General features: G+C 39.7%; 1 protein-coding gene across 1 annotated transcript in view; it reads left to right on the top strand.

The window, feature by feature from the left end:
• CRB1 (crumbs cell polarity complex component 1) overlaps positions 1-21,917 on the top strand; it is a 186,490-nt gene that overhangs the window by 150,945 nt on the left and 13,628 nt on the right. Inside the window, exon 11 of the mRNA XM_040985196.1 lies at positions 2,287-2,413. Coding sequence (XP_040841130.1) covers positions 2,287-2,413 — 127 coding nt within the window. The remainder of the gene's footprint in view (positions 1-2,286; positions 2,414-21,917) is intronic.

Genomic DNA, 21,917 nt, shown 5'->3' on the forward strand with positions numbered 1-21,917 from the left:
ATTTACATCAAACATTTTTGTTTTTTTAGTTTTTTTATATATATATTCCCTTAAAATCAAATTTAACCTTTAAATCTAAATCATTAATTTGAACATGGAAAGAGAGGGAAGCTCGGGTTTTCTTCTCTCTTCCAGCAGCCTTGTTCTTTGCATAAACTTCTCTGATATAACATAGTTTCTAAAACACTGAACCTGTATTCAGCAGATCCTGCAAAGTTCTTAATGATGCACAATTCCTTAATTCATTAGATGCTTCTGGATTTATTTTTACTTCTCAGCTATTAATTAATCTCTAACGAAAGTTTCATGGATGCTTATCATGTATGTGTATATATTGCTCATTGTTAAGTTCAAACGAGATACAGATGACAAAGTGAGAAAAGGTAGCCAGATGAAGGCAAGAAAACATAGGGTACTCTCCCAAGGCCTAGAGAAATGCAATGTTCATAGCATCTGAGATATCGAAAAGCTGCTCCACTATAAACAGACTTCTCCCCTGTCTGGTTAATCCTCCACCTTGACTTGTGCTGGCAGACGGTGAGTGACGGATGTTGTGAGCCCTGCAGCCCACCCAGGACACTGTGTGCTTGGCAGACTCCCTGGAGTTTTCAAGTTTTACTTGCATCTAATCAGCAAAGTCTCCTTCCAGCCCAGAAGCATGAGCCAAAAAAGGAAACTAAACTGTTTCAGTAATGCTTGGTATCCAACAGGATAAGGAATTGTTTTTCTTGGAGGAAAACTCCCTTTTGCTTCATACCTTAAGTTGATCTTGCCTCACTCACTACCTCATCATCTTCCATTTTGAGCCCATGGTTAGTTCCTGTCGCATACCTACCTACAAGTTTTCTTCTTTGGAAGGGGGAGAAAGACTAGATGGAAAAATCGAGTTTATTTACATCAACTTGCTCTTTGAGATTCTGGAAGATAAGATCTTTGCTTAAATTTCCTAGAATAAAATATGTATCTTGGCTTTTGCCGTATCCCTAGGACTTAATAGAGCATTTGGCACATTGTAACTGTTAAATAAATAAGAGGGCTCTTCAGAAAGCTTACAGAAAATAAAATAGAAAATAACCTCATTTCGCTGCTAAAAATGAAATCTATGCATAGTTTCTGCACAATATGCATTTTCCATTAACCTTTTGAAGACCACACATATACACGGCTTTCAAAATATTTTTGTACCGAAGTAAATTTAGGTTTTTATTCCTTTTTCCACAAACTTTCTGAAGCTCTGCTCTCATATATACTATGATTGAGGAGATGAGCAACAAATACATAAAATCAGCAACTTGTTAAAGGAAAAGCTGATGAAAAATGATTGTGTCCTAGCAACAAGGAAACGTGCAACTTGCCTTAGAATTGATTTTTTTGTTGCTATTTTGAAATCTTTGACTTTTTGGAAAGCAATTTAATCAAAACACTCAGCATGTATACTTACCTATTGGAAAACAAATTTATTAGCAAGTGAAATCTACTTTGCTTAAGAAAGTGATTCTAATGGAAAATAATTCCAAATATCCTAAGAAGAATCTATTTTGCATCTGTTTTTGGTGGGTTTTTTCCACTTTGCCCCATGGCTTAGATTCCTTGCAATCTGAAGACTTTTTTCTTCTGCAGACTTGAAGTTGGCCTAGTCTTTTGGTATACTGTTTGCTTGGGACTCCTGCATTCTGTGGTAGCGTGTTGGGTTTCCACTTACAGTGCCATTCCCTAGATCAGTCTCCTGCTGATGCACATCCTAGGAGTTAGCCGCAAAGGCCCGAATCGTTGGTCTCTGCCACCCACGTGGGAGACTGCGCGGATGTTTGTGGAGTGAACCTACAGGACATTTCTCTCACTCTCTGTCTCTCTTTCTCTCTCTTTTTCTCTTATTCTGTTTGCATGCCTGTGTGCACATGTGTGTGAGTGTATGTACATCTGCATTTCAAATAAACTAGATAATTTTTTTAAACATCTTTCTGTTATGGTCTCTGCATGCGCTGCCCTTGAGAAATAAACTGATGTGTGCAAAGCTCAGATTTCTCTTGGGTTCTAAATATCTGCACCTGCTTTCTCTTTCTAATTAATTCTGTGTGTGTACAAATCATTTCATTTAAACACAAAATTTATTAAAGGAACCATAGGGAACAACTCCCACGTTATCAAGTGCCTATAAATTGTGTGGGAACTGGTAGATAAGGCTGTACTATTGTTGGTCCATGAGAAAAGTTTTTTTCTCTCCCACTTTACAGTGCATTTATTCAACAGGGCCCTGGGCTTCCGCTGTTTCTGCTTGATTGCCAGGTGTGAAAAGGACATTGATGAGTGCGCCTCTAACCCGTGCTTCAATGGAGGGCTGTGCAGGGACCTACCCAACAGATTCCAGTGCCTCTGCGATGTGGCCTATGCCGGCGAGCGCTGTGAGCTGGACGTAAGCGGTTTGTCCTTCTATGTGTCTCTGCTGCTCTGGCAGAATCTCTTTCAGCTTCTGTCATACCTGATCCTGCGCATGAATGATGAGCCTGTGGTCGAGTGGGGGGAACAGCAAGAGTATTAGCGTCCTTTGAACATTCCTAAATGTAAAAACCACTGATCTGCAGGAGATGCCTGAATTCATTTGGGTCTCTTTCTAAAAAGGCAAATAAAAGCCATCTTGTGAACACACAAGTTCAAGGCTGATATTAGGATTTTAAGTATGCCACAAGTCTTTTGTGTGTTTGCAGAATATTTTCTTATATCCAGCTTTAAATATGGAAAATGATCACTCCTAACATCACCAGAAATATCTTATGATCGAGGGTTATTAGCACAAATCTATTACCTTGCTTAAAACTACACTGTTAGAACAGCCACTGCAACAAAAATCAATTAATCTTCTTCCCACTCCACTTGTGTCTGTGTATATTTTCATTTAAGTTGCTGCCATTCCTCATGACCCCATTTTCATTTATGTTCTTCGTTCTCATCTGGCATGAGACTCTGAAAATTACCACAGATTGCTTTTGTATCTTCCTCTGTCTGTGTACAAGGCTCTTCAAATCGCTGTGGCCAGTTATCTGGTATGTCATTAACGTGTAAGGAGGTGGCAGGGCCTTTCATCCCTAAAACGTGTAGAAAGAGAATGAGCTGGTGTCGGGTCTCAGATGTGCCTTCTAAAACCTCTGCGCCAGCAAAACAATACACAACTCCTTCTCCATTTCTTTTTTCCATTTTTATATTTTCCAACAATTAGAATGATTTTGTCAATTATAATTTATATGTTTTTTTTTTAATTTTTCTACCAAATCATTGATTCCAGTTGCTTTTTAACATGTTCTATAAAAAGTAAGGACTGAAGTTTATGCACACACTGAAAGGCATATATTTTGAAATTTAAATTTTCTTGAAGGTGCATTTTTCTAAAAATTTATCTTCTTGAAATCATTAAAAGAAGATAAAAACATAATGCCTATTATGATAAAATATATTCTACATTATGATCTAACTAAACTGATAGGTTAATACAGTACATTCACAAGACAGGCAAAAATCAATGTATCATGCTTAATTTATTACAGATTATAAGGCAATCATCTGAAAAATATTCTTTCCAATATTTTAATTATTTTAACAAGCACAGTATCAGTCATGGTATACGTTTTTGTGTGGTTGCATCCTCACAAAGGGAGTGTTATTTGCATTCAGGTAAAAGAAAAACACATTAATCCTATGATGAATTCAGAATGCAACTAAAATAACACGTGGCTGCGGAATGCCACTTTGTCAGTGTATGTGTGTCCTCAGGAGCTTCAGGAAAATGTGCTCATTCATTGGATGATAGTCAATACTCATTTAGTCCTGATTATTTAAGAAAACTTTTTTCTGTGAAAATTGTCAAGGTAAACCTAAATATACCATCTGAACAGAAGATTGAAATAGCACGCTGTTAAAATAAGACAAATGTACTCTATTCTATTGTGCAGTGGTAATAGATTTTATATTGCAAGTTCATATCCCATGAAGCGCTGGCAGTTTTTCAAACTGGGAAAAACTAATTTTGAAGTCTTTTCCTCCATACTCATCCCCCTTCCCCACATCCAAGGCTGCATGCTGGGGGTCTCTCCTAAAATGGGACTTCGTGGTGAGCGACTTAGACAACCCTTCTCAGCAATCTAGTTGTGCAGAAGCCCCTGCAATTAGCACGGAACAGATTATGGACAAACATTTGGATGGTTTTCACATTCACTTGCTTTTAGATGTACCTGAAGTTATGTCCGTATAGTCCTTTCCAAATATAATGTGCTCCCTACGAAACATATTTTTTAAATAATTGCTCATAATCTCTTTCTCTGTATAACCCGATGCCTCCATAGTCACTGTAGTTCGTGATCACTTTCCTATTTTTCAACTGTCTTTCCATGAGATATCTAACTTAAGAGAACACACTGTTTTCGCTTTACTCTCTGCATTTCCAGCCGCACTGAGTGTGACTATGGCTTTTACGCATTTGCATAGAGAAATAAAACCTTTGTTTCTGCGTCTTCTCTATCTCATCCTCTGATGATGCCTGTCTTTATTGGCCTCACTAGTGACTTGCACGGTAAGATATCTGCAAGCCAGGCACATGTGTGTATGCACACACATACACACGGCATGCACACACACCCCTGAAGAACTCATCTTCCTGAAATGTGATCCCTATTCACAGATGGATGACTGCAAATCAACACCGGTGACATCAAGGTCAAGGCAAGATGTTTTGTTTGTTTGTTCTGGCAGGTAATTCTCTAGTTAGCATTGCTGGCAATCTTGGTTGCTCTCATAGCCTATGATGACATCCCTGTCAAAGCTAGTCCTATTTCAACCTTGTCCCATGGAAGCCAACCTCTCATCCAAGTGACAGGCTTTCGTATAAACTTCTCTGAACCCAACTGCTGAAACATAGTCTGTATTTAGTTGAATAGAAGCAAATTTCATTTTGTTCACTTTTGATGTTTAACATCCACACTAAACAGGGAAATGATGAGCTTTTGGCCATGCATCTTCATCCTTTGAATGTGTACAAACAGGTGGTACCACCACATTCTTTCTTTTTTTAATGGAGATGCAGAGAGAACAGACAAGTTCAGCGGAGTCAGTATTTATTTTGATAGCGTGTAGGTCCAGGCAACTAAATTCAGCAAACACTATGGAACACTTACACAAGGCAGAAACCGTTCCAACATCTTTATGAATACATAATTTTTCAATGTGTGTGCGTGTGTTAACTCATCTCCAAGGATCTTTAATAGATTTTGTTGAAAGTTCCCTTGGCCACTTCTGTGTCTTAAAATAGATGCTTATTCAGCTTTAATTTTCATGAAAGTAGATGATGAGTTTTCTACAAACTCTGCTGTGCAAAATCGTGGTTCAGTCATTTAGGCAGGATAGTGGGGAGAGACATTTGTTGCTTACTGGCCAGGGCCATTTCCTACAGCAGGAAACGGCTGGAAGTGTGGTGGGAAGGAGGTCGTCAGAGCTCACAGAAGGAGCCCTGATATGCCATGGCACAGACTTCTGTTCCGACTTGAGCAATGGAGCAATTTTAAAGTGCTTCAGACAGAAAAGTGACATGATCTCATGTACATTGCTGAATGATCCCGTGGGCTTCTCCAGAGAGGTTGGGTTAAAAGAAAAACAACACATGAGGAGGCACAGTGAGGAGGCACAGTGAGGAGGCAGTTGCAGTAAAACATACATGAGGAAGGGAGGGTCTTTACCACATTAAATTGTCAAAAGCCATGTGCACGGGGCATAGGTGAACAACATCTGAGGCAGAAAGGACCTGTGATTGTCTGCAAGAAAATATAATGGGTCTGAGGGGGTGACAAGTTAAATTTGATGAATGTTAGCTTGTAAATAATTGTTGATTAGATACATGAATGACTCTAAATTTCTGTGGGACATCCAAGTTTTTGACTCCTCATTCCTGAATTCAAGAAAATACATTCGAGTTAGGATCCACGTGTGACCCATTGCTATTGTTTGTCTGCTGTTCTCTAATGATAATACCTCAAACGCAGTGACTGAAGCCAACACACACTTGCTCCTTCACAGTTTCTATTGGGCTGAGAACCTCATTAGGCTGTGGGTGGTGAAGCTGCCAACCAGAGGTGTGGTCTCAGCAGGGCACAAGTCCATTTTCAGGTATACACAGCTTGGCGGCAGCTCTCAGCTGCTAGAGGCAATCTCAGTTCCTCATCACGTGGGGGATTGGCCAAGCTGTCTATTGACTTCCTCCCCAACAGAGGAAGATTCCAGCAAGGTCAATGTTCCATCCTTAGGCAGGCCAGTTATGTAACCATGTATTTCACCTTATTATGTCATCTGTTGGTTAGAAGCAAGTCACAATTCCCAGCCACACTCACAAGGAGAGGATTGTGTGAGGTGCACCAGGTGGTGAGGCTGTGGGGACTCTTTCACTCCCTGTAATTGCATTCTCTGTGTGTTCCTGTTTCTAGCCTCCAAGCACTGACGCTCCATCTGTGTATCATCCATTCATTGATGGATTTTTAATTTCAGTTACTTGTTTAAATTCCTAGCTACTATGACCACCCTGCTGATCTGCTTTTCTGTTTGCATCCTGTTTTATTCTAGTAGCTATCCTTTCTTTAACTTTTTCTACCCATGAAACTGTTAATAGTCTTTTTCAGATTGCTATAACATCTCAAGCTCCTGGAGGTCTCGTACTCCTGTTTGTGTTTCTGCTGAGTTCCGACAGTTTTTCCTGCGTGTTTTGTAATCTTTATGGGCGAACACAGCTTGAGGAGCATTTTGTTCCTCTGCGAGTCCTTGAGTTCTGAACTGCAGAAATGCCCAACTGTAGTCACGGCTGTCATCTTGTTTGGGCAGCCGGAGTTTTGAGCAGTCAGTGCTGGGTTTTTGTGCACAGTTTGGGGATTTTCATAGCATCAAGAGGTTGAAAATTTTATCTTCCCATTTGATTTGATGGAAGCCCGTCAATAACTATGACCCAGACAACCACTCCATTCCCCTCTGCTCTTCTGTTTTCTCACAAACTCCACTCCTGCCACATGGCGCTTCTACCTTTCCTTGGAGCTTCCCTACAACGTGTCCACTTCCTTTGTATGCCATTCCCCCAACATAAAGAGCTTTCCCTTTTCTGCCTGACAAATTCTATATTCCCTAATATTTTAATGACCAATACAATACACCTTGGGGGACCTGTCCCTGATGGTTTCGGGAAAATCCTACTGAACTTTCCTTCCAGTTTTAAGATTTATTTGTGTTGGAAAGACAGATTTACAAAGAAAAGACACAGGTATAATGATCTTCCTTCCACTAATTCACTCCCCCAAGTGGCCACAATGGTCAGAGCTGAGCTGATCCAAAGCCAGAGCATGTAGTTTCCTGCAGGTCTCCCACTTGAGTGTAGGGTCCCAAGGCTCTGGAACATCTTCTACTGCTTTCCCAGGTCACAAGCAAGGAGCTAGATAGGAAGTGAAGCAGCCAGGACATGAACTGGTACCCATATCGAGTATCTGAAGCTTGCAAGACGAGAATTTAGCCATTAAGCCCTCATGCCAGACCTTTTGTTTCCAGTTTTACCTCTGTCTTCATACATTTTATGTGATTGAGCTAATAAAACTTGCATGCACACAAAAAAATTATGTTTACAAGAAATTTTTTAAAGATGGGGATTGTGATACATCTGTACAGCAGCTTTACAAATATGTGAAAGGAATGATCACTTTACGATAGTGTATGGATTTGGAGAAGTAATTCTAATATTTTCTGGCTTAATATTTAGGTTTTAGTAAGAATACATGGTTCAGGATGAAGCTTTATGTAATATACTAACTGAAAAAGTAATTAGTAGCTAAGTGAAAAGATATGCAATCTTTGCTAGTACAAATGAGAATTTGCTTCTAGTGGGATAATAGTGCCAATGCAGTTGTGACTGTATCAGTCTTCATTTTGTTTCCTTTAGTTCTGTCAGGGCAGCTACAAAGTTGCCTTAAAAGTCACATGTCCATCATTGTGGGCATGGACAATGGCAGAGAGTCCAGCAACCTATTGTCAAGATATAGTAAGTAGTTTCATCGGGAATCCATCTTTAGTCTGAAGTAGAGAGGCATACTGCACATTATTCTCACATCTGGATGGATATGACAGTCTCCATTACACAGTTACTATACATCCCCTTAAATGAAAAGCCACACAAAAAAATCAACAACAGGAAGAAAAAATAAATTAACACCACCATGAAGTTAAATAACATGCTATCAAATGACTAATGTGTTGCTGAAGAAATGAAAAAAAAAAAATCAGAAACCTCCTTGAAGAAAATGGTGCTGCTGTATGAATCACTGAAGAATTTAATGACAAAGTGATTTGAAGAGATGAAACTAACAACAACAATAAAACAATCAAAATTCCTGAGATATAGTTTCCACTGATCATTGTCGGTGAGATATGTCCACAAACAGATGGGTTTTGAAATTTAATCCAGTCTACGAATCTGTGACATTTGATTGATGAATTTAAGCCATTTATATTCAGGGTTGATATGAATGGGTATTAATTTGGTCCTGTTATTTTAAGCAATGGATTTTTCATTGATTTCATCTTCTGTTGTCATTTTACTGGGATTTTCTTCACATTTGCCTTTGGTTTTGGTGGGTGCTATTCTTCTTCTCTGTCAAGAGAACATCTTGAAGTATCATTTGTAGGGCAGGTTTGGAAGAGGGAAATTCTTTTACCTTTTCTTTATTGTGGAAGAATTTTATTTCATTTTCAAGGGCAAAGGAAAGATTTGCTGTATATGTTATCCTGGGCTGACAATTTTTTGTTCTTAGAATCTGGAATATGTCACTCCTTTCTCTTCTGGCCTGCAGAGTTTCCTATGACAGATTTCCTGTGAGCTTAATTGGCATTCCTTTATATGTCAATTGACTTATTTTTCACGTGCACATTTAGAGAGCTAGATGATCATGTGTTGTGGTGAAGATCTCTTTTGATCAAGCCTATTGGGAGTTTTGTGCCCTTCCTGGATGTTGTTTATTTGCATGATATTTTTAAAAGTTGTATGGTCAGAAAATAATGTTAGAAGAATATTCCGCTACAAATTGTAGGTGCTCCCTTATTGGAAGATTAAGCATATGTTCTTTGAACCACTACACTGAAATCCTTGACACCAATATGCTAGATTGTATCATATGGGCTTATGTATATTTGGCTATTGTTTTTTACAGAAATGATTATTTCATGTGATCCAACTTAATATATCATAAATGCCTATGGATGCAGGAAGATACACCTGAATTTTGAGTTATTAATTCACAACAGACAGAAATTGCTAAAAGGGTTGCAAAAACCATATCCCCCAACTTAGTTATTAAAAGATAATAAAAAAAAGTCTATGTCTCAGAGATCAAATAATTTAGTTAAACTTTCAAAGTAATTCAGGTTTTCCGATGCATAGTTCATTTTTCTTCCCACTGAGCCAAGCTTCAACAGGGGACTCCCTATCACGTCGACTTGTGAGTGTGCGAGAGCCACAGAATATCTGAGAGCACTTCACAGTTCCTACACACATGACCCATGTTAAGTAATAAAATATGTAAACCGGTATCATCAGAATATTCATCAGAAAAGGACCCCCAGCAGTCACGTGATATGTAAGGCAACTTAAAGAACATGTTGCCTCTGAAGCATCATGGGTAATGTGAATTACTATTATATTGTCCCAAGGTCCTAGAAATCATAGGATTCAAGGCTGAATCTAGCTTGGCTGAAATGATATATGGGACAAAGGAAACTTGCATATCAAACTATATCAACAAATATTCCAAGGGATCTTATGAGATATAGTGGCCATTCTACAGATGAGGAAAATAAAATTTAGAAGTGCACAATATCTGGACCAAGGTCTCACAGAAAATGGGTATCAGAACAAAATTCAAACCGGGCAAATTTATTTCTAAGCCACATGTCTTTTCAGTACGCAACACTCTCTTAACACCAAATGTATAAACTAATTTCGCAATAAGTTAATCAACCTGCTTGTCAGTTAATAAGACAAAAGACATGCTTTGCTATAAACTTTCTTGTTTGAAATTCAGAAAATAATTTATTTTGAGAATTACCAAATTATAAAATTATTGTTACTTCTGCCACCAAAATAATTCATATGGAAAAGTAGAAACAAAGATGTTACAGTTGAAATTGGGCATAAATGATATACAAACCACATCAATACTACGCTGTTTTTGTTTAAGAGGCAATCTGGGGCCCGGTGTGGTGGTCTTTTGGCTAAAGTCCTTGCCTTCAGCACTGGGATCCCATATGGGCGCCGGTTCTAATCCTGGCAGCCCCTCCATTTCCCATCTAGCTCCCTGCTTGTGGCCTGGGAAAGCAGTCGAGGACGGCCCAAAGCCTTGGGACCCTGCACATGCGTGGGAGACCCAGAGGAAGTTCCTGGCTCCTGGCTTCGGATTGGCACAGAACCATCCGTGGTGGTCACTTGGAGAGTGAATCATTGGACGAAAGTCTTCCTTTCTCTATGTGTGTGTCTCTCTCCTCCTCTTTATATATCTGACTTTGCAATAAAATATAAATAAATCTTTAAAAAAAAAGAGGCAATCTGAAATCCAGTGATTTTTTTTTTCTCTCATGGTAACTTAGAGAAGCATTTGATAAAATAAAGGTTATTAGGAGAAATATCCAGGAAGCTTTAGGTCTTTGCTTTAATCACCTTTTCCATTTACAAAAACAATACTTTAAAAGTTGAGATCTATCAGTTTGGACCCAGAAAAGGGATAGTGAAATAATTAGTCCCAGCTATTGTGATTCCCCAAAACATGGCTAACAATTTGAACCATCATCTAAAATGGCTTGGAAAACCAAACGGGAGTGTCTTTCCAATTCAGATCCAGTACTATTCTCCTTTGGAGCTAACTGTGAAATCTCTGGAAGGAAAAACAGAGGTGGAGCAGAAAAAGAGAAGTAAAATTCTTTAAAAATTAGAGGTTTTGAGGAGTGGCAGACTAGTGCAATAACAAAGTTATTTTTTATCTACTTTAAGTTGAAGGATATGAGCACACAGGTAAATAGGTGGGTGATTGATTGAGGGAACCTGCTGGCTTTGTCCCACGATGCCAGGATGTAGGCATTCAGACAGACCTGGTAAGTCTAGCAAGTGACAGGAACTTCGCCTTCTCACAGGAGAAGAATAAACTGATACAAGTCATTAATCCAAGAGTTAAAACAGAAAATAAAAATTAACTCAGCAAGTACTTGCAGTCATTTGTGAATGACAGAGTAGCAAATGGTTTGTGAGATGGTTCGAGTTACGCCTAATCAGCCAGGTGATGTCAAGGACGGTGCTGACTGTCCCACATCCGCAGGCTTTTGCTGCACACAGAGCACTGGCCAGTGGCACAGCAGTCCTCCTCTGCATGGCAACTGCTTTGTGTTTTGAATTTGGCCTGCAGGAAAGAGGCACCCAGAATGACATTCTCTTCAAACGATAATTTAAAAAAGCACTGTCACTTATCACAGAGTTTCCACTAATTAGCATTCAGGAGGGAATAAATATAGCAGGAGACACTTCTTCAAAAACAGAGATACACATGGCCAACGGATACAGGGAAAGATGCTGCATGTCACTAGTCATCTGGGAAATGCAAATCAAAACCCCTGTGAGACAGGACTCCACCACATCTAGATGGCTACCGTCAACAAATAAAATTAAAGGTAACACGTGCTAGTGAGGACGTAGAGAACACCCTATTGGTGGAAATGTGAAGTGGTGCAGCCATTACGGAAAACTGATCGTTTCCCTAAAATATTTCAGGATAAAATTATGATATAATTCAACAATCTCAATTTGGGTTATACACAGAAATGAAGTAAAACCAGGATATGAAAGACATAGCTTCATTCCCATGCTCATTTCAACATTATTCGCCATTGTTGAAATAGAGATATAGCCCACATGTCCACTAAAGTAAGGATGAAAGAGATGTGTTGTATACATGTAATAAATGTAATAAATACTATTAAATACTATTAAACTAGCCTTTAGAGACTTAAACCCTAACATGTGCTACAGCAGGTATGAACCTGGAGAACAGCGTACTAAATGAAATTACCCAACCACAGAAGGACAGGTCTCCCATGATTCATCTTACATGAGTAATTGAAGAAGTCAAACTCACAGAAACCAAAAGTACGGTGGTGCTTGTCAGAACTGGGGCCAAGGAACAGGGGAGTTGCTGTTACAATGAGTATAAATCTCCAGTGACACAGATAATTTCTGGAGATAGGTTGTATAACATGTTGCCTTCAGTTAATGGTGCTCTGTCCTGTACTTGAAAATTTGTTAAGAAGTTAGATCTCATGCTAGGTGTTCTTGGAACCATCAAAAAAAGTCACTCAAGGGGAAGATTTAAAGCACTTTTAGTAGAAAAAATAAACAGTTCTGAAACGTTATTTTGATGCATTACCAAGCTCTGAAATTAGATCTCATTTTAGTTCACTCATCTGCTTTCTTTTCATCTTTTCACACGTTATTAAAATTTCTGCTTCACTAAGTATAATTAATGCTTCTCATTTCTTAATGTGAGGTCATTGCTGCAAGCTTCAGAGAAGTCATGTAATGTAGACTTCCACCTTCAGAACGCATTTCTTCATGTGTCCAAAATAGAGTAGAAACCAGAACTTTAGAGAATGGAGGTCTGGATGGTGGGTGTAAGCAACTGAACTTGGCGCTAAGCCATAGACAATTATAGGAAATAATCCGGTTGATGTTGCCACTGAGGTGACTAGCTAACCAAATCATACAGTGTTTTTGTTACATGTCAAATCAATTTCATCATCTATCATAATCTCCAAGAAATAATTACTGCCTTGCTACACTACTGGACTTATGACAACTCAATTTTCTAAATAATGTATTTACTCATTCATCCGTTGTTTATTCAGGGCTTACTCGAAGCAAGGCTTTAAAATAGGCATAGTAAACAAAACTGCTCAAAACATTTGCTTCTGATTTGAAAGAGCTGGAGTAAGAGGGTTGGGTGCACAGTTCCGTGCATACAGTTCTGTAGTTTGAAGATCAGGAAGATAGCCCAAGCAAGCTTATTATGGTGACCACATTTTATTGTCCAAACTGGAATACACTAAAGATAATAGGATGGCAACTTAAACTGTGACTGTTTTTGCCAAATTGGTACACATTTTAGTTATTATGCACTAAAGAATGAATTACTTAATAATTTGACACACTTCAACAAAAATGCAGTTGGAGTTTAAAATCACTCATTCTAGAAACCAAGTCTATGGGTTTCAAATCAATTAATAGGCTAAATGACTCAAAGTAAATGATAACCGTGACTGCAGTTTTCTTAGCTTTTAGTTTCTTTTCTCCGTTTTTACACAAAAACACTAGCATCAGTTCCATTTATTAAAGTCAGGGTTGTGGTCAGCAAATCTGACTGTTAATATGCAATTAAAGAACACGAAAGTTTGTAGTTTAGCATAATACAAATTGCTTATCTCCATTTTAATCTTTAAGAATGGAATATCTAAATTTTACATATTTTGCATGCTTTTTCTTGAAGACGTGAATTGCCTTAAGGAGCAAGTCTCCAGCTAATGGAGTCCTTTGCTGGGTCTCTTCTGTGGGAACACACTGGCAGCGTGTAGAAAACTTAATTCATTGTAAGAATTGAACTCAATATTAAACATCAAGTTTATCCAACTTGCAATGGACAATTATGTATTATTATTCCTACTTAAATTTTTTAAGACTAGTAGATTTAATCCATGAGTTATACATGTATGAATTTCCTAACCTTCGTAAGACTAGAAATGAATTTTTTTTCTAAATGATTACAGGGACTTTGACTGACATAGTTTTCACATAGTTGTAATTACTAAAACACAGATTTGTTTTACGTAAGCTAGAAAATTTTATTGGGCATCTAAATATGCACAGAAGGGAAGTAATATAAGAATTTAAAAATTTAAACAAATCAACTATAACAAAATGTATTTGGAAAGCACAGTCAGGGTTATTTCATTGTTTGGTTGAATTTTATTGAGTTCCACAAATAGCTGTGTAGAGGTGTTTTCTCCATCTACTCCCCTGAGCATTTGTTGGATAATGCTGTGCTGATAACAGGCTTGTTTTATCACAGATGACTGAGGTGGCTCCTACACTCACTATTCAAAGTGGCAGAGTAGCATTCAATGCCTGACAAATGACTGAAATCACTTAGCTTGATTCCCAGACTTCAGGAAAAAAGAAAAATACATTTTACAATAAATATTTTCCTTGACATTTTTCGATTGTTAGCACTATGTTGCCTGTAAAGTAGATATAAAAATTAACTGACAGAAGGAACGATAAGTTCAAAGAGGCAGTTTTTGAAGTAAGTTGAAAGAGACTGTTTTTGACTTTGAAAAGGAGAGAGAGAGGAGCATGTATTTGTGCACCTTTTCCAGGGCTATCCATTTCAAGAGTTGTAGCACAAACCTTCATATTCTTTTTTTTTAAATTTATTTATTTTTTATTGCAAAGTCAGATATACAGAGAGGAGGAGAGACAGAGAGGAAGATCTTCTGTCCAATGATTCATTCCCCAAGAGACTGCCAAGGATGGTGCTGTAAACTTCCACCAGGTCTCCCTTGCAGGTTCCCAAGAGTCCCAAAGGTTTGGGCCATCCTTGACTGCTTTCCCAGGCCACAAGCAGGGAGCTGGATGGGAAATGAAGCTGCCAGGATTAGAACCGGCTCCCATATGGGATCCTGGTACATTCAAGGTGAGGACTTCAGCTGCTAGGCCACCACGCTAGGCCCAGACCCAGCAGGCCTCCCCAGCCTCCAGGGTTCATGGATCTGTCACCCACCTTACAAGCAGGCCTAAGGATGTAGGCCAGGCGACCAGGTTCCCACTGGACTCCCCTCCTCTGGGGCACACAGACCCAGCACCCACTGTGTAGGCAGGCTCAAGGACCTGGGCAGGATTACCTGGGTCCCACCAGACTCCCCTTCCCACAGGGCTCATGGACCTGGAAGCCACCACCTTCAGACTGGCATGGCTTTTGTCACCTCAGCATCCACCAGTGGGTGCTTCAACCTGGCTCGGTCCAGCCTTCCCCCAGTTCCAGCTTGTGCTGATGAGTGCTACAGCCTAACCCAGCCCAACCAGCCGCAGGGTGAACTGACATGTATTGAGGCCTGACCCTTTGTTATGGCCCGTCTTGCACCTTGTCCTGGTTTTCAAATCTGCCAGTGGATGTTGTGAACTGGCTCAGCCTGGCCTGGCCCCAGACATGACCCAGATGTATACCAGTGGGTACAATAACCTAGCCTGGTCTGGGCTGCTCCTCGCTTGGTTCTTGCATTCACCTATAGGGACTGCAACCTGACACAGGAGTTTCTCCAAGTTCTTCTATCAGGTCTCCTCGCTGTGGCAGATCTTACATGCACCAGTGGGTCCATGGCCCAGGTTGATTCTGTCTACCTCTTGTTCTTTCAGAAACAGTATCATTGCCCAATTGGCCTATATCCTTTCCAGGTCATACTGTTGGGCATTGCAGCCCAGCCACGCCTGGCCCATGCCCATGCACAGTTATCATGCAGTTCAGTGGGAACCAAGACCTAGCCCAGTCTATTCTATACCCTCTCTGGCTCTCAAGAGTCCCAGTGGGTGCTGGAGTCTAGCCTAGTCTGGCACTCCCCAGACCCGGTCCACACCCATGCCAGGGGAGATTGCAGGCATGGCCAGCACAGCCCACTGCCCCCATTCTTCCTCTTGCGCTTACCAGTAGGAACCCCAACCCAGCCAGAGTGTTGTCTTCTTAGCTTCCCCACCAGGTTTGTCCTAGTCACAGATCTTGCTTGTGCCAATGCAGATTGCTGTTCCACATGGGTGTGCCTACTTTCTCCCCACAGATTTTACCCCCAGACCTGATTCACTCACATGCTGGTTAGTGTCATGGCCCAGCCTCATAGTACTCGTTCCCTGTTCCAACTCTCTCTGGCAGGTTCCATGATGTAGCTATGCAAGTACAGTAGTCTTGTCCATGGAAGTCCCTCAGAAGTCATTCCTCATGTGCATATGAAACCTCAGGTCCCTGCTCACCCCACCTGTGCCAGCTGCATTGCTGCAGCCAGCAGAACTCAAATCTTGAATCTCCTACACAGACCAGCCTGAGTTCTGCTGGCTGCAGCCACGTGGTGGGCAGAGCTAAAATCCAAAGCATCCAGCCCAGATGAGCCCGAGTTCTGCCATAATAATATCTTCCATGTTCTTGCATGGTACAAGGGATATTATGTGGTCTCCACTCTCATCAGCTACTTTAACATTCAGTATCCCTGTTTCCTAACAGTGTATCATAAAGTTAGATTTCAAAATATAAATTTGGTGAGGTGTGACACAAGGCCTTAGACCAACATGGAAACATCTTTTGTTTAAATTTTTTTTTTAATTTATTGACAGAGTTACAGAGAGAGGGAGGGATAAATAGAGAAAAGGAGAGAAACAGAGATCCACTGATTTACTCCCCAAATGGCTGCAACTGCCAGGAGCATCTTCCAGGCAACCCAGCACTTGGGTACTCCTCCACTGCTTTCCCAGGTACATTTTCAGGGAGCTGGTTGGGAAGCAGAGCAGTTGGGTCTTGAATGCGATCAATACGGGATGCTGGCATTACACATGCTGCCTTTACATGATACCACAACACCAGCCCCAGTGGCAACATATTTAATGATTGTTTATTATCAATAAAATTCTGCAATCATATGCAGTTATTCTTCAATATTGGAACTGAAACCAATACAAATTGCTCATTGTTCTGATTTTTTTTAATGAATCTTGACAGACAGGAAATTTTCATTGAACAAGAATTTGAGAGTTTTTTTAGAACTACCTTATTAAATACTATTCTTTGGCTCAAGTTTTAGTTCTGCTCATTAAAACTTTTCTCTAGGCATACTTATGCACTAAGTTTTGCCGTAAGCTCTTTTTAAAAGTTTCATCTGAATCTTTTTAAAGTTCTTATTCATTAATTAAGGACTTTCAGGCCCAAAATCATCTCCCCATTTCTTGCAAAGGACCAAAGACATGTTTGGGACTGGGAAGATTTGAATATATTCAAATTAATCCTCATTTCAGTAAAACTGAGCAAAGTCCCAGGATCAGCACCACAAAAAAAAAAAAAAAAAAAAAAGAAAGAAAAAGAAAAGAAAAGAAAAGAAAAAAGCACTGGCACAACACAGCCTGATGTTATTATTCATTATCTTAAAGTTTATAAAAGTAATCACTGGATTTAGTTGGCGTAAAAGTTCCAGGTTGTGTAGCTCAATACTCATTTCATCCCATTCTGAGCAGTAAATGGTTTGAGCATTTCTGATCAGTGCAATTTATTTTCAGACCTAAGTCAGAAGGTTATAAAAGCAGAGATTCAGCAGCCCGAGGAGAGTTAGTCATGTGCCCAGCCACATGACTGGTGTTTGTTGGGCATCTCTCTGCATCCAGAGCAGTGCCTTCGCTGGCATCCAGCTTCCACCTCAAGGAGCCATCGACATGCATGTCTCGCTTCATCCCAATCCTGGATGCTTCGCTTATCTCTGCTTTACAGATGCAAAAATGGAGGCTCAAACAGGCTGTTACACAGTTCATGTTTTTTTTTTTTTTTCTTCTCACATTTTTTTCTTCTCACATTTTTTTCCTTCTCACATATAATCTTGTTTCTAAGTTATAAAACACAACATTTAGAAATGAATTTTTAGTAGACTGCCCTGCCAGAACATTCTTTAAATATTAAGGTTTCTTAACTGCCTAAAATTAGTTACCACCATACATCATATAGTTTAGAAAAACAGACGTTTTTCCATGAAATCCACTATGTCCAGGGAATTGTGAGAAATTTTCTTTCCAGGAGGCAAATGAGGAATCTAAATGTGAAAAAGATGATAAAATTTGTTCTGTGGCCTTAGTGGCTTACAGTATCTGTTTATTTTTATCACGACTTCCTGTGAATACTAAAGATAGTCACAGCTGGTAATATGTAAATTATCCTAATTTACAGTCTTTTCATGTGAAAGGTTGTGTGTGTTTGGCTGGTGTAACTGCAATGCCACTTAATTACCAAAATAGATGCTCTTAAATTATAGAAACCAACATAAACACCTCGATTTAAAAATGTGTTTGCAGAAGGCTAAGTAATGGCGTCGAGCTTCCCATTCACCTTGTGAGGTGAGTTGCAGAGGTGAAACTTCGAGATGCAACTGTGCATAATTAGTTTTTTTGCCTTGAAACATAAATAGAGTATTTCATAGCATCCCACCAGGGCTGGGGAGGCCGGGTACTCATTCCACAAGTGCGTACGTTTGTAGAGAGCCTTTCTACAATGCACAGGGCCTGGGATGGATTATGAGAGCTAGGAAGGTGATGTAGACCTATGTAAGCATAAAGGCTCTGAGCGGATAGCACTTCAACAAGCACTCTGTGAGATGGAGTGCAGTGTTCTGCGCATTAAAACACATGGGGCTGTTACCAGGAATATTCCTTGACTCGATTTCCTGTTAGTGATTCTCTCCATGGAAATTCCGGTGATCACACATTGCATACTAATTGCCAGCTCCTACTGCATTCTCTTGGTTCAGAGTGAGGAAATGTAGATCAGGCTTAATAAAGGATCTCTAGAGCCTACCCTTCCACCTGGCAGAAGTATCCAGTGCCAACCAGCTACTTCAAGAACTCTTATGAATGGTGTTAATGAAAACTGCATTTGTTTTACAATGTCATTCCCATTTGTCAAATCTCACCAAAGAACCGAGAGCACTTATGAAATGTCATGAACCCTGAACTTGACAGGAAGAAAAGAGTGTTGCGTTCTTTTAATATAGGTTTCGAAATGCAGAAAAGCATGTCTTGAAATCACACATTAAGCCTGGAGTCTATCGGGTCATAAATGGTAGGAGCCCATGGGAAAGAATACGACAATCAGAATTTTTGCTATGCAAACTAAAAGGTATGTTCTTCCTGAAAAAAGAAAGTATTAATATAAATACAACATATTTCCTTTATTTTGAAGATACAATATGTTCTTATAAATAAAAGTAATTTTTTAGCATTTATACACATGTACTGCTATCTTTCTTGGTTTTGCAGTGAAGGATAACCTTTCTGAATTCAACATTTTACAGGCAGTAACGTGCCACGCATGCACAACGGGACACTTTAGGTATAAGTGGTTACTATATCATTATTTTCATCAGCTGGCATTTACTGAATTCAGACACTATATACCTTGGGTAATTTATAAATGATAATGTTACTATAGTTTTCACATAAATAATCTATACATAATTGTTTTTATGTTTCACCTGAAAGAAAATGGAAGCTTTTTAACTTAGTTTAATCCAAGGAACAAAAACAATTGCCCTTTTCCCACACTTGTGGAAACAGTGAATTCTTTTGGCAGTGGGTAAGATATGATAGGCTTCCTCAGTGTGTCCCTAAATGTGCCCCTTTGTCCTTAAAACATTATGGGCTCCTTCAGGCAGGCAGGGACAATGGAACCTGCATTCTCTAGGGAGCCGGCTACATGTGTTCTGGCATTCAGAAGGATTAGCTACCTTTATAAGGAAATTAGGAAATAGAGGGACAATTTTAATTATGCATAATTTTGAACTTTCCATCAAAGTCAAATTGTGCTGATGTTAGTCAAACCTAATCTAGGCATTGATTCAAGAACCTGCTGATGGAGTGAAAATACACTGAAACTTGTTAACAAGAAGTACAATTATCTACAACTCAGCAAATAATGCCAGGGTGTCATAGAATATGCTGAGCTCAGGCATCCCGCAGCCAATCAGCTTCTTCCTTTGCTTCTGCATTAATATTTACAGTTGGAAGCAATACGTGGCTGCAAACTAAGCGTTGCGCCTAGGAAGGGAGTTGTTGGCTTGCTACTTGTTCCCTGACACTGTGAAACCCTGAAATAGCTACTTTGTTCACCATCACCCAAGAATTCTGTGCTGAAACTGGAGGGTAGCACATGGCTGCTTGGGAGAAGCAGCAATCCTGGGAGATTTTCTGCCTCATTTAGTTGGTTTATTTACTGATAGACATGCTGAGTGTTAAAAGCATGGACTGTAAATTGTGAATGATGAGTTCCTTTCTTTGTTCTCCCACTGAAATCTTTCGAGTCTGTGCAGGTGCTGCAGAGGCAGCTTTGTGCAACCCGTCACTGTGTGCTGGGCTCCTTACAACTCACTCCTTAAAACAAAACCCTTGAACCCAAAGGCTTGCTTTGCTATTTGTCTTTTTTTTTTAACCTCTCTATTTGGCGGGGAGTGAAGGGTTGAGCAAAGAGAATATAAGCAAAAGAGGTAGAGACAAAGAGGAATTTTTCCATCCACTGGTTCCTTGTCAAAATGCCTGCTACAACCTTAACTGAAGTCAGGAACCTGGCACTCAATCCTGTTTTCTCGCATAGGTAGCAGGTACCCAAGTGCTTGGGCCATCATCTGCAACCTACTAAGGTTGAATATTAACAGGAAGCTGAAAGGGAGAGTGAGGCTGAGCCTTGAACCCAAACATTCCAACAGGGAGTGAGGGTTTTGAAGCGGTGCATCAACAGCCAGTACCCAATGACTTGCCCCCAGCTTACCTTATGACAGCTTACTCTTCCATGCAAACTCCTAAAAAGTTAAACAAACATTGTAAAGCAGACGAGCGTGACTAGTGGTATGAACAGCACATATCATAAGGGACTCTTCCCTCAGTATGTAAATATGCCAACTAAAGGTAACTGAAATTAATGGGTAGATTTGGAATTACTTCTACGTGGTACTTGTGATATAGTTGTGTGCAACTGGAAGAGTGTAGGTGATTTGGATACCATGTCTGCTGCTTACCAGCTATTCACTGGAAAAAAGTTTTACATCGTCTTTAAATACAGGCAATGAGTTTATTTAAAGACCCACCTGTCATCTCAGGTTGAAATAACCTGAAACTAGGAAAAGAATCCTTGAAAATAGTTGCAAATAGATTTTGGTAAAAGAGGACAACAAAGTCAATTGCTAGGAGACCAGCTTCTAAGAAGCACATATGGACAGACCATCTTCTAGCACAGTCTCTGCTCAGGGCCACCACACCGAGAGCAGGATGTGTTCTGAGCAAGCCCTGTCATACACACGTGCGCTATCAGCTGGTTGAACTCCTCCTGGGTGGTTGCATCCACATCCCAGCAGATGGTTTCCTTTTACACCCAGCACTGTTAGTGGAATGTAAATGCATATCCTCACAGCAATGAAACTACCAAGACTGTGTGTTTAATCTGCACTGTGCAAGCAGGATGACCCTGAAAAGAACATGAGCACAGAGCTCCATAGAAGAATTGGCATCAACCCTTGCCAACAGGAGTGGAGAGGGCCTCTCAAGCCTGGTGGCTAATCTCTGCTCTCTCCCCGAGGCTCTTCTCACTGCCAGACCCCTGAGGACAAGCAGTCTAAACGGTGATTGAACAGAAAAGTTATAGACCCAAGGGAGAGGTTTTTAAAGGAATGGAGAGAGTGTTATTCTGGGGTGTGGGAAATAGAAGAAAGAGTTGTGCTGTACCACAAAATTGAGGAAGCTTAGTTTACAGTTTGGGTTCTTAATGCTGAGTCTCTTTGGGAATTAAGAAAACCAAATGTCTGTGCTTCAAATAATTTAATTTGGTAAGAATGTGCTTTTAACAATTACCTGAAGTTCTGAGAAAAAAAGAATGTAAATAATTCAAATGTCAATATGAGAAAAAAAAAAAAAGAAAATATCAAGGATTACCTAGGGGAAATCCCTTATGTTTTGAAACTATCAGCATAAAAATATATAACCAAAATATAATCAAGTTACTTGCTAGATTATCTTGTTTCTTCTTAAGTAGGTCTCTGAG

This window comes from Ochotona curzoniae, unplaced genomic scaffold, assembly GCF_017591425.1.
Source record: "Ochotona curzoniae isolate NIBS_2020 unplaced genomic scaffold, NIBS_Ocur_1.0 contig_430, whole genome shotgun sequence".
NCBI classification, from domain to species: Eukaryota; Metazoa; Chordata; class Mammalia; order Lagomorpha; family Ochotonidae; genus Ochotona; species Ochotona curzoniae.